Below are 13,691 nucleotides of genomic sequence, written 5' to 3'. Positions count from 1 at the left end.
AGCATTACATGGAATATCCAATGGAAAATGGCTTTCAAACCTAAACTCTATAGAGGTCAATTCAATGAATTCTTAGTTCTTGCTGCTACTTTTTTCAAGAAACAAGAAGCATAATGCGATTCCAACTGTCTATTATTCTGATAATATCCTCAGAAAGGACAAGGCAATGGTATAAAGCAATGCAATTCAGTGGCACTCTCAAGCAATGAAATTACAGTATGAATGTTCAGAGATGGCTGGTGCTGACTCTTTTCCTTAGGCAAATGTATGCACAGAACCTGTAACCTAGAGCCATGGCCAGCAGCACCCATACCTCTTTCATGCCACCATCCAAGTTCACTGTGTCAAATGAAGGGGAACTCTGCAGAGCTCTGCAACCCCCTTTGCTTTCACATTCATAGAGCTCATCTCCTGAATACTGCACCTTCAGCAGAAGCCTAAATCCATAGAACATGAAGGACACATGCTTCAGCCACCGCATAAATTTTGGAATGTGCTGCAGTTCCAAGCGAAACCCTGTGTCAGTGCCATGTCCTTATTGACCAAGAATGACTAGTGAAGGTTAATCCTTTGTGACTGGAAGATCACATGTTCGAGTTGTGGAAAGTGGACAGTATTTACAAAAAAATGGTAAGATTGCATAAAAAGATGACTCTCCCTCAACTTCCATAAAGCAGGACTCTCTTTATTAGGGACAACATTTTCCAAAGTTGAAGGGAGATAGAGATGGATGATAATATCCTTCCCCACTCATGGAAGCAATTGAGGGGCATTGAAAAGAGCTTTTTCCCAATTATGGTCAGGGTAAGAATTAAGTAAACCAGTCACTATCCAACTAGCAGTCATCCTATAAACTAGTCATTACATACTCGAATACCTGAACATAATAGCCTCCTGTGAGAAGAAAAAGCATTAGTACCAAAGAAGCAATCATCCCTGCCCTCTTGATGCTTAGTACTGCAGCACCAAACATTTCTCCGGCCCCCTGATTAGGAAAGGTGAAGCAATCAATTCTCGGGAAGATTTGACAAATCATTAGCAAACTAATATGGAGAAAACTTACTTGGCTTGTAATAGCTATCAATAGGACAGCAGACAAGGTCAGGAAGAAGCAAGAGGCAGTCCTCTTGAAGCCAGCCATGAAGTACAAAATAGCCATGAAAAATGAAGGATATAAAACATGAGCGACCATGTCACACAAGGTGCTGCATACATAATACACGCTTAACCTGTACATGTCGGCTTTCCTTTCTTTCACCAGATAGACCTTCTCAAATGGGAAGACATATACAGCTCCAAAGATTGACGACGATGTCCAGAAAATGCATATGTAGAACATCAAACCAACCTGCATTTTAGGTATGTAAGTCGTTCCAAGTTTTCAGCCCTGAGGATTGGTCCAAGCAAAATAAAAGATTTGAGAGACAAGGAGTTATGATTACATGGATGATTTGCAGAGTACCTGATCTCTGAGCTGAGCCTCGGTTGCAGTATTTGATTTCCACCAGAGAAGGCCTAACAAGACTGCAACTCCAACGGCTTGGACTAGTCTTAGCGTATCAAAATACTCTGTGTATCTCTCTCTGAATGTTCTCCTTGACAATATCATGAACTGTTCCCACCAAGAGATCGTCCAATCCTTCTTAACTTGAATTGCTAGTCGAAGTTGTTCTGACACCTCTGGTGTACGATGATTCTCTTCCTTTTCTTTTGGCTCTAGTAAAGTTTTGTACTTGAGCTGGAGATACTAAAATGTCACACAAACAATGCTGTAAGAGAAATAACAAAAGAAATTTCAAAGTAAGAAAGGAATAAGACATTAGACGTTGAGAAATTTGCTCACTTTGACAACCCTCTCAGAATCAGCTGCGCTTCGAGACGCATTTAAATCGTCAGGCACCCTAATATCATTCACTTGTCCAGTTGCTAAATCTAACAAGAACTCTGCAGGATTCATGGTTATATCTGGGATGAATCTCAGAGACGAGAAGTACTCCATAGACTCTCTAGCCTTGCCATAGTACACAGGATACCCTTCTGATATCAGCAGAACTTTATTAAACATGTAATACATCCTGCTCGAGGGCTGGTGGATTGTTGTGATTATTGTCCTTCCAGCCTATGGATTCATGAAATGTAGACTTTAAGGCACATGTCCAATATTTTCAGCCCAAAGCATAATATCAGAATTTGGTTTGTACGACTAATGAACTTCACAACTGACTCAAGTTAAGAGACTTTGGCGAGAGTGAGGACAAGAGCTCAAGGAACAAATCCTTTTTAAGTGGAAAACACATATTTGGTCAAAATTGTATACAAGAATGCATAGTGTTATACCTTAGCAACACCTTGAAGGATCTGTACAAGTCTATTTGCAGAGGTTGAATCAAGACCCGAAGTTGGTTCGTCGAGCAATAGTAGGGAAGGATCAACAAGAATTTCATACCCGATACTGGTTCTTTTTCTCTCTCCCCCAGATACCCCTTTCAAGAAACCTCCTCCTACTCGTGTGTGGCGACATCTAATTTAGACGAACAATTTAGACACAGGTGATTATGTTAGTCGCCATAACTCAATTCATACTAATAAGAGTCTTAAGACAAACTTCCAGAACAAACCTTTCTAGGCCAAGTTCCTTGACTATCATCTCCACTCTTTTGTACTTCTGTCTGTGGCTCATACTGCTTGGAAGTCTTAAAAATGCAGAAAAAACCAAGGTTTCCTCCACCGTCAATTGTGGTAACAGCACATCATCTTGTGTGACAAAGCCGATCCTGTAAAGCAAGTATGATTTGATGCAACATAAGCAAATACATCCTAGGCTGCAGACCAGGAAAATATTTCCCAAATTCAATGGCCAAATGTGGCAGACCTCCTCTTAAGAGCTGGACTATATGGAGTGTCATTGTAAGTTGTGGTTCCCTTAACACCTTCACGCAACCTTCCTCCTATAATCTTTAACAATGTGGTTTTCCCACTGCCAGAAGGACCCATCAAAGCTAGGATCTCCCCGGGGCCAACGCTTCCCGTTATCCCCTTCAGTATCTGCTTGTAGTTGTCCTGCTCCATGTTCAGCTGTGAGGCCACCCTTGACACCACTGCCTTCACCGGGTTACCGGAAGAAGCCCCGGCCATTCTCACCTTGTACTCCACATCCTCAAACTGCAAAATTTCCAGACAGATGCAGCAAAACAAAATAATGATACTTGCTATTTAACATTATCAACAATGGAACAAGACGAACACCAAGGTGGTCTGAAGTTTAAACCTTGAGAAACATGGGTAGAGGGTGATCTTTATTTGTTTCAGAGGTCTGGTCCTCGATATCGATCTCGAAGCTCCTGTTCCTGAGGTAGGCTTGGGACATGAAGTCAACGTTGTGGCCAAAGCCATTGCCTCCTGCTATGTTCACGGAGCCCATGGTTGGAGGGGACACTGAGAGGTCATTGATCTCATCTTGCCTCCCAATCTCCATGCTCTTGGATGGAAAGTAGAGAAAAGCTTGGAAGAAGATCTCTGTCTCCTTTCAATGGGGACTTTCATCAAATAATAATAATAGGTGGAGGGAGTGAATCAACTGTAACAAACCAAAAAGGCTTGCCTATATACTGCGGGCAGAATTCATATTGTTGGGACACATGCTTTCCGTGCTTATAACTATTAGGGGACGTATATAATTCTTTTTACTTTTTTGCTCAAATTCATAGGTGCCCTTTCTTACCAGCTTGTTTGCTTGCCAAGAACATGACTTCCAACTCTTTCTTTCTACTTTTCTGTTTCCTGAAATTCACACTTACAACACACACGTATAGAATCATAATATTATAGAATGATAGTTAAGAACTTGGATCAAAAACATGTATTGTGGTTAAGGATGGTTGGAACCTTTTTTAAGTTGTTTTCATTTTTTTTTCATCAAAAAGTCAGTTTAAATTATAAGAATGAGTAAAACTCTCGTAAAGTTAAAAATTTTGTGCATTAAAATGCATCTTTCATGATCTAATAATGTTATAAAATTTTGAATTTATTTATGGACAATGGGATTAAGGCCAAATTATGAGTCAAGTAGGAAGCATTTTTCCTTAATCAATTAAAGTTGTGTTAAAAGTTAAGTAAATTTAAGTATTTTACTACATCATTGTAATCGAAACTCAATTCAATTTGAAAAAAGGTGATGTTTGCAAATTGAGATTGAAATAAGCTGAAAATGGTACTATTATATAAAAGTATTTAATAAATTGGCTAAATTAAATTAAATTTGAATTATAATTATTTAGTAAAATATTTAAGAGTTATTCTCTTCGTATTTTAATTTTTAATTTTAATTTTTGAGTTCATTTTTAATTTTTTATTTTGAGTATTTATTTTAAAATTGTTAAAAATGTGTTCTTTTTATTTGTAATATTTTTTATATTTTAAAAATTTTGAATGTGTTTGTGATGAAAATAGTTAAAATAATTTTTTATTGTTTTGAGTTTTGTTTATAATTTTTTTTATTTTTAAAAATATAAAAATAAATACATTTTTACTATTTTAAAAAATTAAAAATAACTTAAAAATAATAAAAAAATAAAATCTTAAATTTAACTCAATATATTTCTATATTTAAGTTTAGATTATCTAAGACGAGTTAAATTTATTGAATTAAAGTTTATCAATAATTCTATATATTATATTTAATCATAAATAAGATTTCAAACAAAACTTAATTTACCATACACTTTTCTTTAAAAACACCTCAATCCAAAATAGAACTATTTCCGATAATTATTTCAAATATCTCAGTTTCAGAAGAAAATAAAATATGATTAATTATCACTTAATTATATATATATATATATATATTAGTTTCGGAGGAATGAAAAATCAAACAAAAATAGAATGTCATAGTATCCCTTCTTTCGCCGGCCGAGGAGGGAATCACCGACGGAAGAACCAAGACAACTCGAAGAGTGGCGTTTGCTTCGTAGTTCTGAATCTCACTGGAGATTTAGAGAGAGAGATGGAGGAATCGCAAGAAATTCTACTGAAGTCGCTGGCGAAGTCAGGTGTTCAGATCCCGCCGGAAGTGTCTTCCATCGGTGACCTAACGCCGGCCACGTTGGTCGCCGTCTGTGCACAGTCGCTCCGCTTCATCGACGAGACGAAGACAGCGTCGTTTTCCGTCTCCCTTCCAGACTCCATGGCCGACCGCTTCAAGATCTGTACGGACTTGGCCAACGCCTTCACTGACCTCGGTTTCATCGGCGACATCAGCTTCCACAAGGTACTCAACAGCCTAGGATGTCAATCAATGCTCTGTTGGTTTCTGATGAATCCTCAGCGGAAAGAAGGAAACTAATTAATCAAAACATTATTTTTCATGGACAAATATCTTTTAACTTCTTCAATCTCTCACTTTCCGCTCCTATTGTTTTCGTTTCTTTTCATTTCCCCTTTAGAACTCCAAATTCGAGATCTTGGTGTTCAGCAGTTGAAAAGACTAAGATCTACTGCATGATGATTCATCTACGGATGACAGATTGACGAGTCTACTCTCAATGTACTGATATAACATGTAAATAACAACTGGATGTGCTCCTATTGCAACAGGAAGCTGGTATATAAAGAGCTTCAACTTGTGATAGTTGATAGTTCATCAAGTGCTAAAGCCTGTGGCTGAAATTATCCTAGATCAAGGCTTTAGAAACTGAGGTAACTAGAAATGTCTACAAATGAACTAGCACTTTGTGTTAAGGATAAATCCACTTCATGCTGGACACGCATAAAGGAAACAGGACAGGAAAGAAAATGATGTGATTACTATTAGTCGTGGGCAGTTTATTTTCAGTTGCTGATGTGGTTAGATAGTTTTAATTCTACTTCAACAAACAGCAATGTTTGCTCGAGTTGTTACTGTCAGCTGTTGGTGACAGTTAGTTTGTTAGAGATTATGTTGAGTAATATATAAACTCAATATGTCTCATTGTATCTTTTGAGACTCCGTCTTTTATCCTAAATTTTACTCTCGATTTTCACTTCTTTTCTTTCTTCTCCTTCCTTTTTCATGGTATTAGAGCCAAAGATCAACATCAATGGCGAGAAACCAAGATCAAACCTTGAGTTCAAGATCTCCAAATCTTCACTCAAATTCTACTGTTTCACAGTCGCAGTATGAATTTTCCTCAATTCCAAAAGCATTGAACTACAATCCAACAAAGTTGGAGACAGATAACTATCTCTTTTGAAAACTCAAATTCTTTCCACTGTTAAGAGTTTTTGACCTAATTTAGTTCATCACAAAATCAGAGAAATCTCCTCCAAAGTATGTCCAGATTCAGATCCTGGTAATCCCAGATGGTCAGAAAGTTAATAAGAAATATCTCACATGGATCAGGTCAGATCAATTACTTTTAGGCTGGTTGTTTTCAACAATCAGCAAAGAAGTGCTAGCTCAGGTCATCCATTGCAAGTCTTCATCAGAACTATGGTATGTTCTTGAAAATTTATACTCACAATAGACTATCGCTAAGTCCTTTCAGCTAAAAGAACAGCTTAGATCAACTAAGAAAGGTTTTATGATAGTAATAAATATATTCTGAAGATTAAGAGAATTGGACATGCTCTTACTGCAATTGCTGAGCCTATATCTGATAAAGACCTACTTCTAGCTGTTATTAGTGGTTTAGGTTCTGACTACGAGACTGTTGTTTTTAGACCTCTGAGTTTGACAATGGATTCCTCACCGTTTTGGTGAGATTTGGGCTTAAAGGGAATTGAGAAGAAATATAGGGGAATTAGAAGAACAGAAAGGGAAAAGAAGAACAGAACGAGAGAGAGAGAGAGAGAGAATCAGAATTTGTATATTGATAAAGATGATTTGGTTAAAGCTCAATCGGGCCTTTATACCGAGTACAATAGAGGAATCTCCTGTATAGTGACCTGGCCTCCCCTTTTCTACCTTCTAGAACAGTTGTTTACAACCACCTAGGTACAATCCTTCCTCAGCCTACAGCTACAGTACAACCCTTTATAGCATAGGTACATGACAATTCCCCCTCCCTTAAGAGTTTTCTTGTCCTTAAGAAATGCTAAAGAGTTGGGCAGCACACGGGACCTGCTTGAGAAGGTCTGGTAAGTACTCCCAGGTGTTGTTATCCAAGTGGAGGCGGGACCACTTCACCAAACTTGGGTCAAGGGAGCTCCTTGCTGGTACATGACCCACTGATTGAGTATAGCCACTGGTTCCTCAATAGGATCAGTATCATTCAGGAAAGAAGGTAAGGATGGACTGGTTGGTTGTGTGCCAACCGACCCCTTGAGCATGGACATGTGAAACATGGGATGAATTTGGCAATGATCTGGTAATTGGAGTTGATAGGCAACCTGTCCAAATCTGGCCGTAACAGGGAATGGTCCATAAAACTTGGGATTGAATTTAGTGACCTACCCCTTTGAAGGAGCCTTCTGATGGGCGCGCTTCAGCCTTAAGTAGACTAGATCGCCCACCTTGAACTCCCTTTCACTCCGCCTTCTATCTGCAAACTGCTTCATGCGATTCTTAGCAATTGCCAATTCGTTCTTTAGGGATTGAAAGACTTATTGTCTCTGTTGGAGGTAAGTATCTACAGCTACTACCGTGGTTGGCCCAACAATGGCTGGTAGGAGTGGAGGTTTGTATCCATATATGGCCTTGAAGGGGGACATTTTTATCAAGCTGTGGTGGCAGGAATTGTACTACCACTGGGCCAACAAGAGCCATTTGTGCCAACCCTTGGGTTGTAAGAAACATAGATAGCGTAGGTAGGTTTCGAGGCATTGGTTAATTCTCTCTGTTTGGGGATGATATGCAGTGGACATGTGAAGCTTGATTCCCAAAGATTTCAATAGTTCTCTCCACATTAGGCTGGTGAATAACTTGTCCCTGTCAGAAACTATATTCTGTGGCACTCCATGCAACTTTACCACTTGGTCTAGGAAGATCTGGGCCACCTCTTGAGCTATGAAGGGGTGGGAAAGCCCAAGGAAATGGTCAAACTTCATGAACCGACCGACTATCGCAAGTATGCAGTCCTTCCCTTCAAACATAGGTAGCCCCTCGATAAAACCCATGGAGATGCTACTCCATGATTGGTCAGGGGTGGCCAATGGCTGCAACAGCCCTGGAGGTGCTATTATCTCATGCTTGCACCTCTTACACACATCACATTCCATCACAAATTGCTTCATTAGGGGATAATAGAAAATTTGTTTCACCTTGTGGTAGGTGTTCTGCACCCCTGAATGCCCTCCTAAAGGGGATCATCCATGCAAGGGTTGCAAAATCCTATTTTTGAGCTGATCACATCCCCCAACTATCAATCTGCCTTGGTACCTTAGTAGCCCATTAGTGAGTGTGAATCCTTGTTTGCAAGAAGGATCAATAGCCAATTGCTCACAGTTCTTTAGTCCACTCGTCCCCTTCATAGCTTTCTGTTATTTCTTGATACCAATCGGGAATCACTAAAGTGATGGCAGCTGATACTCCTTTAAAACAATGAGATAATGCATCAGCTACCACATTCTCCTTCCCCTTTTTGTATTGTAATACATAATCCAGCCCCATGAGCTTAGCCATTCCTTTCCTCTGCAATTGCGTGTGTGGCTTCTGCTGTAGCAAAAATTTTACACTCTCATGGTCAGTTTTTGTGACAAACTGATTTCCCTCGAGGTAATACCACCATTTCTCCACAGCAGTCAATAAGGCCAACAACTCCTTATCATATGTGCTCAAACCTTGTGCCTAGAGGGTAATGGTTGGCTAATGAAAGCCAGTGGTCTGCCCTCCTACATTAATATAGCCCCAATTCCCATATCACTCGCATCCGTTTCCAGCACAAATGGTTTTCTAAAATCTGTTCGGAACCTCTTCTATCGCTCTTTTTAGTCTCATAAAGGCTTCTTCAGCCTTGGAATCCCAGTGGAAATTCCCCTTTTTTAACAGCTCCGTAAGTGGCTTATTGATTATCCCATAATCCTTCACAAACCTCCTATAGTAGGCTGTGAGCCCAAGGATCTGTGCTAACCCCTGAATTGGAGATGATGTGCCCTAGATATTCAACCTGCCTTTGGGCAAAGACACATTTTGACCTCTTAACATATAATCAGTTGAGCCTAAGGACTTCAAAGGTAACTCTTAGGTGCTTAATATGTTTGGAAAAGGATGGGTTGTACACTAGGATATCATCAAAGAACACTAAGATGAAATCTTGGAGGTAAGGGGCAAAGATTTGGTTCATTATTCGTGAATGTTGATATATCTAATTTAGTAATTGTAATATTGTAATATATATTCATTAATATATTCTTAATAAAAAAAAAGTTCATTCTTTTAATTTATGTTCAACATATCGGGAATATAGTTTTGATATTCTATTATCTCATTAGAAATATAAAAATTTAGTTTGTTAACCTATCCTAACCATGTTGTGTCCTTTTTTTTTTTTTTTAAAAATGTCGTGTCCCCATGTTTGTGTCCATGCTTCATAATGGATTAGTCATTCAAAAAGATAATGAAATTAATGAGGATGTTACTCATAGAATTAAGTCATGGTGGTTAAAATGGAAAATTGCATTGCAACATTTATGTGTTAATAAGATTTAATCCAAGCTAAGAAAAATTTTATTAGACCAGTTTTATTGTATATCACAGAATGTTAAGACAATAAAGCACTGCAAAATATGGCGTGTTAGATGTGGGGATGTTACAATTGATATGCAACCACACAAGAAAAAGTAAAGTTAGAAATGGGTCTATCCACAATAAGGTCAGAGTGGTTTCTATTGAAGATAAGATGCATGAGAGACAATTAAGTTGGTTTGGTCATGTTAGAGAAAAACCAATAGAGGCTCACATGAGGGAAGTACATGAAATGGAACTAGTCTTTAACAAAATAGAGGAAGACCAAGAGAACTTGGTTAGAGACTCTTGGGTATGATATGTTATAAGGGCCTTACAGAATGCTTAAATAGAAATGATTGATGAGTTAGAATTTATGCTACCAACCCCATATTGTGGGATTAAGTCTTGATATGCTATTTTCTCATCCTTGAAGCAAACCAAATGGACTTTATCCTCTTTCTAGAATTAGGTTTTGTCATTGAAAAGTACAATCATGGAAAAGTGAAAATTAGTAATACATATACATTTTTTTAGAGATAAAAAGGCAAAATGAAATGTCTTGAGCTCCCCTGTCCCCCACCCAGGCGGCAATTTTTTACTTGCAATTTTTTATTTGTTTCCTAGTCATCTTCTAACCCAACTAAAAAATAAATAATTGATTTAGTTTCAACCCCTTCATTTTCTTTCCAACTTCTTTCCTTTCATTTCTTTTATACCAAAAGTCCATATTCCAGCCAGTGCTAGTAACATATGCCATTAAAGGAAATTGCAGTTTCCTTTTAGCTAAGTGGAACTTTCTTAGTCAGCCTCTCTCCTTTTTCTTTTCTTTTTTTACTGTTGTGTCTTGTGTTGCTGTATTTGCTTCCTTTTGCTTCTAAATCTGGATGTATTATTCTTATATTCTCAAATTATTGTTAGTTACAGAATATATCTCTTGATTACGGCAGTTCCTGTATCCATCTGAAGAGGACTTGTATACATTGATGAGGTTCTTAGTGAAGAAGCTGTCTGAATTGCCAGAAGAAGTAGAAGTTGTTGACAAAAGGAAGGACAATGTATTCAAAGATACTCTGGATTTGTCTGAACAGTCTGATATTCACAGGGTGGATCAGAATTCTAATGGAGTTACAACCAGATTAAAAGATCTGAGACTGAACACTGAAATGCCAGAAACATCTAATTTCAGGTCTAAAGATGCTTTTTATAGTGGATCTCTCAAAACATATCTTTTTTGACAAAATGACTGATAATAAAGCTATTCTTGAGATTTCCAGATCCACAGTTAAAGGTTCCAGCAAGGAGGATTTAGGAAGTGTAGAAGATGACAGAGAGTCAATGGAACAACTTGGGGGCTCCATAATTGAAGAATGTGCAGATCCAATGGATGAAAAGGATGCATCTGAGATTGAGCAAAAACTAAATTCTGTAAGAAAGGAGTCATGTGAGGTCTATACTTGACTGTGTTACTTAAACCAGCATGACTCTTGGTACTCTGAAGGATATGCTAGCTGAATTATTTGCATGTATTACTGTTCACAATATCGAATTATATTTGTGGTGATTGCTTGTTGTGATTGTTAAAACTCGCACAGATAAGATACAAGATTGGAAAATTAAGAAGTCTGGAAAAAGTGCTCGTGGAGGAAGCAAGTGCAAAGACCCTAGAAGTACAGCATCTAGAAGAAGAACATGAGTTGTTGAAATCAGCAGCAGAAATGGCGTTTAATGATCAAGACACTGCTGACTTCTACATTCTACAGCTTAATGATCAGATAGATGAAAGAAGGCGTCATCTAACTGAGCTGGAGAAACAATCGTATGGTCTTCCTTTTCTTTTTATTCTCAAATTTAATAATCATATAAAGCTTAACATGTGGTTAATTATCATAGTCATGCTTGGTTGTGGCTATGCTCCTAAAGAATGCTAGCATGTATATCCAAGTATTGATTATACCTGTGTGTACTCCAGGCATGCCCTCAGAAAGCCCTTGGAAGAGAAGAGGAAAAGCTTAGAGGAAGCTCTGTATGCTTCACAACCCGAGTCTCTGGAAAAGCTGAAAAAGATGGAAAAAGTTGAGCTGGAAACTGAAGCTGTCCTATTTGAAACTAAAAAGAGGTACATTACCAGTAAATCTTTCTCGATACATGAGAAACAACATTCTTGCTTTGGTTGCACTTCATTAAAAACCTATAGTTTTTCCTCATCCAACTTCACAAAATATTAGAACTGCATGGGTAAATTACCCTTCACAAGAGAATATGTATGAAACCTCGCATGTGATCTCATGCTCCTTTTTCAATAGTTTGGTAATGCACTTGTACTGATTAGCTGGTGAATAGTTGTGATACATATTATCTGATATTTTGATGACAAAAACTATGTATGATATTTTTATAGCAAAAATATTTTACAAAAAAGGGATAGTGACTTGCCAAATAAACTTTGCTAAGCCTTTTTTTTTTTTTTCACACTGAAGCTACTTTATTTTCTTCCATCAAAATACCTGTATATATACATGTATATAATATGCATAGTTGCATACATACATATATATGCCTACATTTAGCTGATTTTTTAAAAATATATTTTTCATGCCAACCAATGGAAAATATTTTTTTCCATTTCTACATGCAAACCAAGCACTGGAAAATGAGATGGTTTATACAAAAAATATATTTCCATATGCAAATTATTCTCCAATATAAAATATTTCATGTCGAAACAAATGAAGCCTTAATTAACAACAGTAGGCACTTCATTTTGTTCTTCACACTGCTGTTTCTTCTGCAACCCCTTCCCAATTTTCAAACTATATGATACTTGATTGTAAATAGGATTGTTGAATTCTGTGTATAAAGAACTAGATCCTCATTTCAAACTCTTAGCTGATTGTATCTTCACAGTTTGAATGGAATTTCAACCCTTAGTGTTACACAATCTGTGTCATCTTAAATCGATTGTCTTGATCTGCCACAGGGTGGAAGAACGTTCTAAACTCTCTGCAGATCTTGAGAATCAACCCAAACTGGCATCGAGGAAGTCCTACATAGAGCGGGTCACGGAGATCACCAAGAACAGCGGGAAACAAGACTCAGACATAGAACGGATATTAAGAGAGACCAGGGAGCTCCAACTAGAGAGCAACTACATCCAAGAACGCCTAAATAGAACTTTTGCTGTTGTGGACGAGACGGTTTTCAGGTATTTCACATAATATGGGCCTCATTTTCTCTCTTCCATCTTCTGTCTGACATAAGATTATGTAATGTGCAGGGAAGCAAAGAAAAACCCGGTGGCGCGACAAGCTTATAGGCTATTAACCAGCATTCATGAGAGCTTTGAACAGATATCGGATAATATCCTTACCACTGATAGAATACGTAGGGAAGTGACTGAATATGAAGCCAAACTTTCAGCATTGGCCCGTCGAAGCTTCAAAGTTGACAAACTTAAAGCAGATCTTGATGCCATCAGGAGAGAAAACGAGCTCATAGAGAAACGACTCAATAATTCGCAAAATGCCGCGGATTGTTGACGTTCTTGTTCTTGTGGCCTGCAATTGCAAGATCTTTTTGTCATTTTGTAAACTTGCTCATTCCTCTTTATTAACGACGAAGAATGCATTTCTTCTCTTGTCATTGCACTCCCCGAGTTTGTATTCGGTGGATTTGGTAACTGATTTGAGTTGTATAGGCTGAATTCTTCTAAAGAGCTGGGAAAATGTGCTGCTTTTAATTGGTTTGGTTAAGAAATCACAGGGATGATCAAGTGCATGTTCCATTGATTTTTTTTTTTTTTTTTTAAATCTCTTGTTGGTTTAACTGTTCATTTTTAAATTTTTTTCGAAAATCATTTGACTGACAGTTTTTCTTTCTGAAGATTTTTTCAAAAAATGACAAAATAACACCGAAGTCTTCACTTCGGTCTTTTACATTTTCTGACTAAGATTTTGGAGGAGGAGAGACAGATTGAATATTCAACATCTTTTCAAAATAATGTGTACAAAATTGAATTATATTACATGGACAAAATAAAACCGAAAAAAAAATC

The 13,691-nt window shown here is 37.6% G+C and overlaps 2 protein-coding genes across 5 annotated transcripts; one reads left to right on the top strand and one right to left on the bottom strand.

Annotated features, from left to right (window-relative positions):
• Positions 1-226: 226 nt before the first annotated feature.
• LOC127811203 (ABC transporter G family member 26) lies at positions 227-3,475 on the bottom strand. The gene is made up of 9 exons (XM_052350911.1): positions 3,269-3,475; positions 2,873-3,162; positions 2,619-2,774; positions 2,338-2,521; positions 1,844-2,119; positions 1,463-1,747; positions 1,064-1,348; positions 878-985; positions 227-496 (listed from the first exon to the last, which is right to left on the bottom strand). The coding sequence occupies exons 1-9, from the start codon at positions 3,473-3,475 to the stop codon at positions 227-229; spliced, it is 2,061 nt and encodes a 686-aa protein (XP_052206871.1).
• A 1,402-nt stretch (positions 3,476-4,877) lies between these two features.
• Positions 4,878-13,393, top strand: LOC127812336 (uncharacterized). 4 transcript variants are annotated; one of them, XM_052352770.1, is made up of 7 exons: positions 4,878-5,266; positions 10,588-10,826; positions 10,915-11,065; positions 11,233-11,456; positions 11,610-11,756; positions 12,618-12,842; positions 12,915-13,393. In XM_052352770.1, exons 1-7 carry the CDS (start codon positions 5,003-5,005, stop codon positions 13,174-13,176), a joined length of 1,512 nt encoding a protein of 503 aa, XP_052208730.1. In that variant the 5' UTR covers positions 4,878-5,002; the 3' UTR covers positions 13,177-13,393. The 4 variants fall into 4 exon arrangements, with proteins under 4 accessions (XP_052208730.1, XP_052208729.1, XP_052208731.1 ...); XM_052352769.1 differs by having other exon boundaries at positions 10,915-11,086; XM_052352771.1 differs by having other exon boundaries at positions 5,118-5,266; positions 10,565-10,826; positions 10,915-11,086.
• Positions 13,394-13,691: the final 298 nt, after the last annotated feature.

This window comes from Diospyros lotus, chromosome 10, assembly GCF_014633365.1.
Source record: "Diospyros lotus cultivar Yz01 chromosome 10, ASM1463336v1, whole genome shotgun sequence".
NCBI classification, from domain to species: Eukaryota; Viridiplantae; Streptophyta; class Magnoliopsida; order Ericales; family Ebenaceae; genus Diospyros; species Diospyros lotus.
The sequence above is the reverse complement of the archived record's forward strand: the minus strand, read 5'-3'. Positions and strand labels throughout refer to the sequence as shown.

What these genes read in the sequence shown, in the direction of transcription:
- LOC127811203 (XM_052350911.1), bottom strand. Translation starts at nt 3,475, where the DNA reads ATGGAGATTGGGAGGCAAGATGAGATCAATGACCTCTCAGTGTCCCCT. An exon ending in AGGCTCAGCTCAGAGATCAG is followed by an intron (nt 1,349 to 1,462) that starts GTACTCTGCAAA and finishes CCTAAAATGCAG; the next exon opens with GTTGGTTTGATGTTCTACAT. An exon ending in CAGGAGGCTATTATGTTCAG is followed by an intron (nt 497 to 877) that starts GTATTCGAGTAT and finishes TTGGAACTGCAG; the next exon opens with CACATTCCAAAATTTATGCG.
- LOC127812336 (XM_052352769.1), top strand. Translation starts at nt 5,003, where the DNA reads ATGGAGGAATCGCAAGAAATTCTACTGAAGTCGCTGGCGAAGTCAGGT. An exon ending in TAAGAAAGGAGTCATGTGAG is followed by an intron (nt 11,087 to 11,232) that starts GTCTATACTTGA and finishes AAACTCGCACAG; the next exon opens with ATAAGATACAAGATTGGAAA. An exon ending in GTGGACGAGACGGTTTTCAG is followed by an intron (nt 12,843 to 12,914) that starts GTATTTCACATA and finishes TGTAATGTGCAG; the next exon opens with GGAAGCAAAGAAAAACCCGG.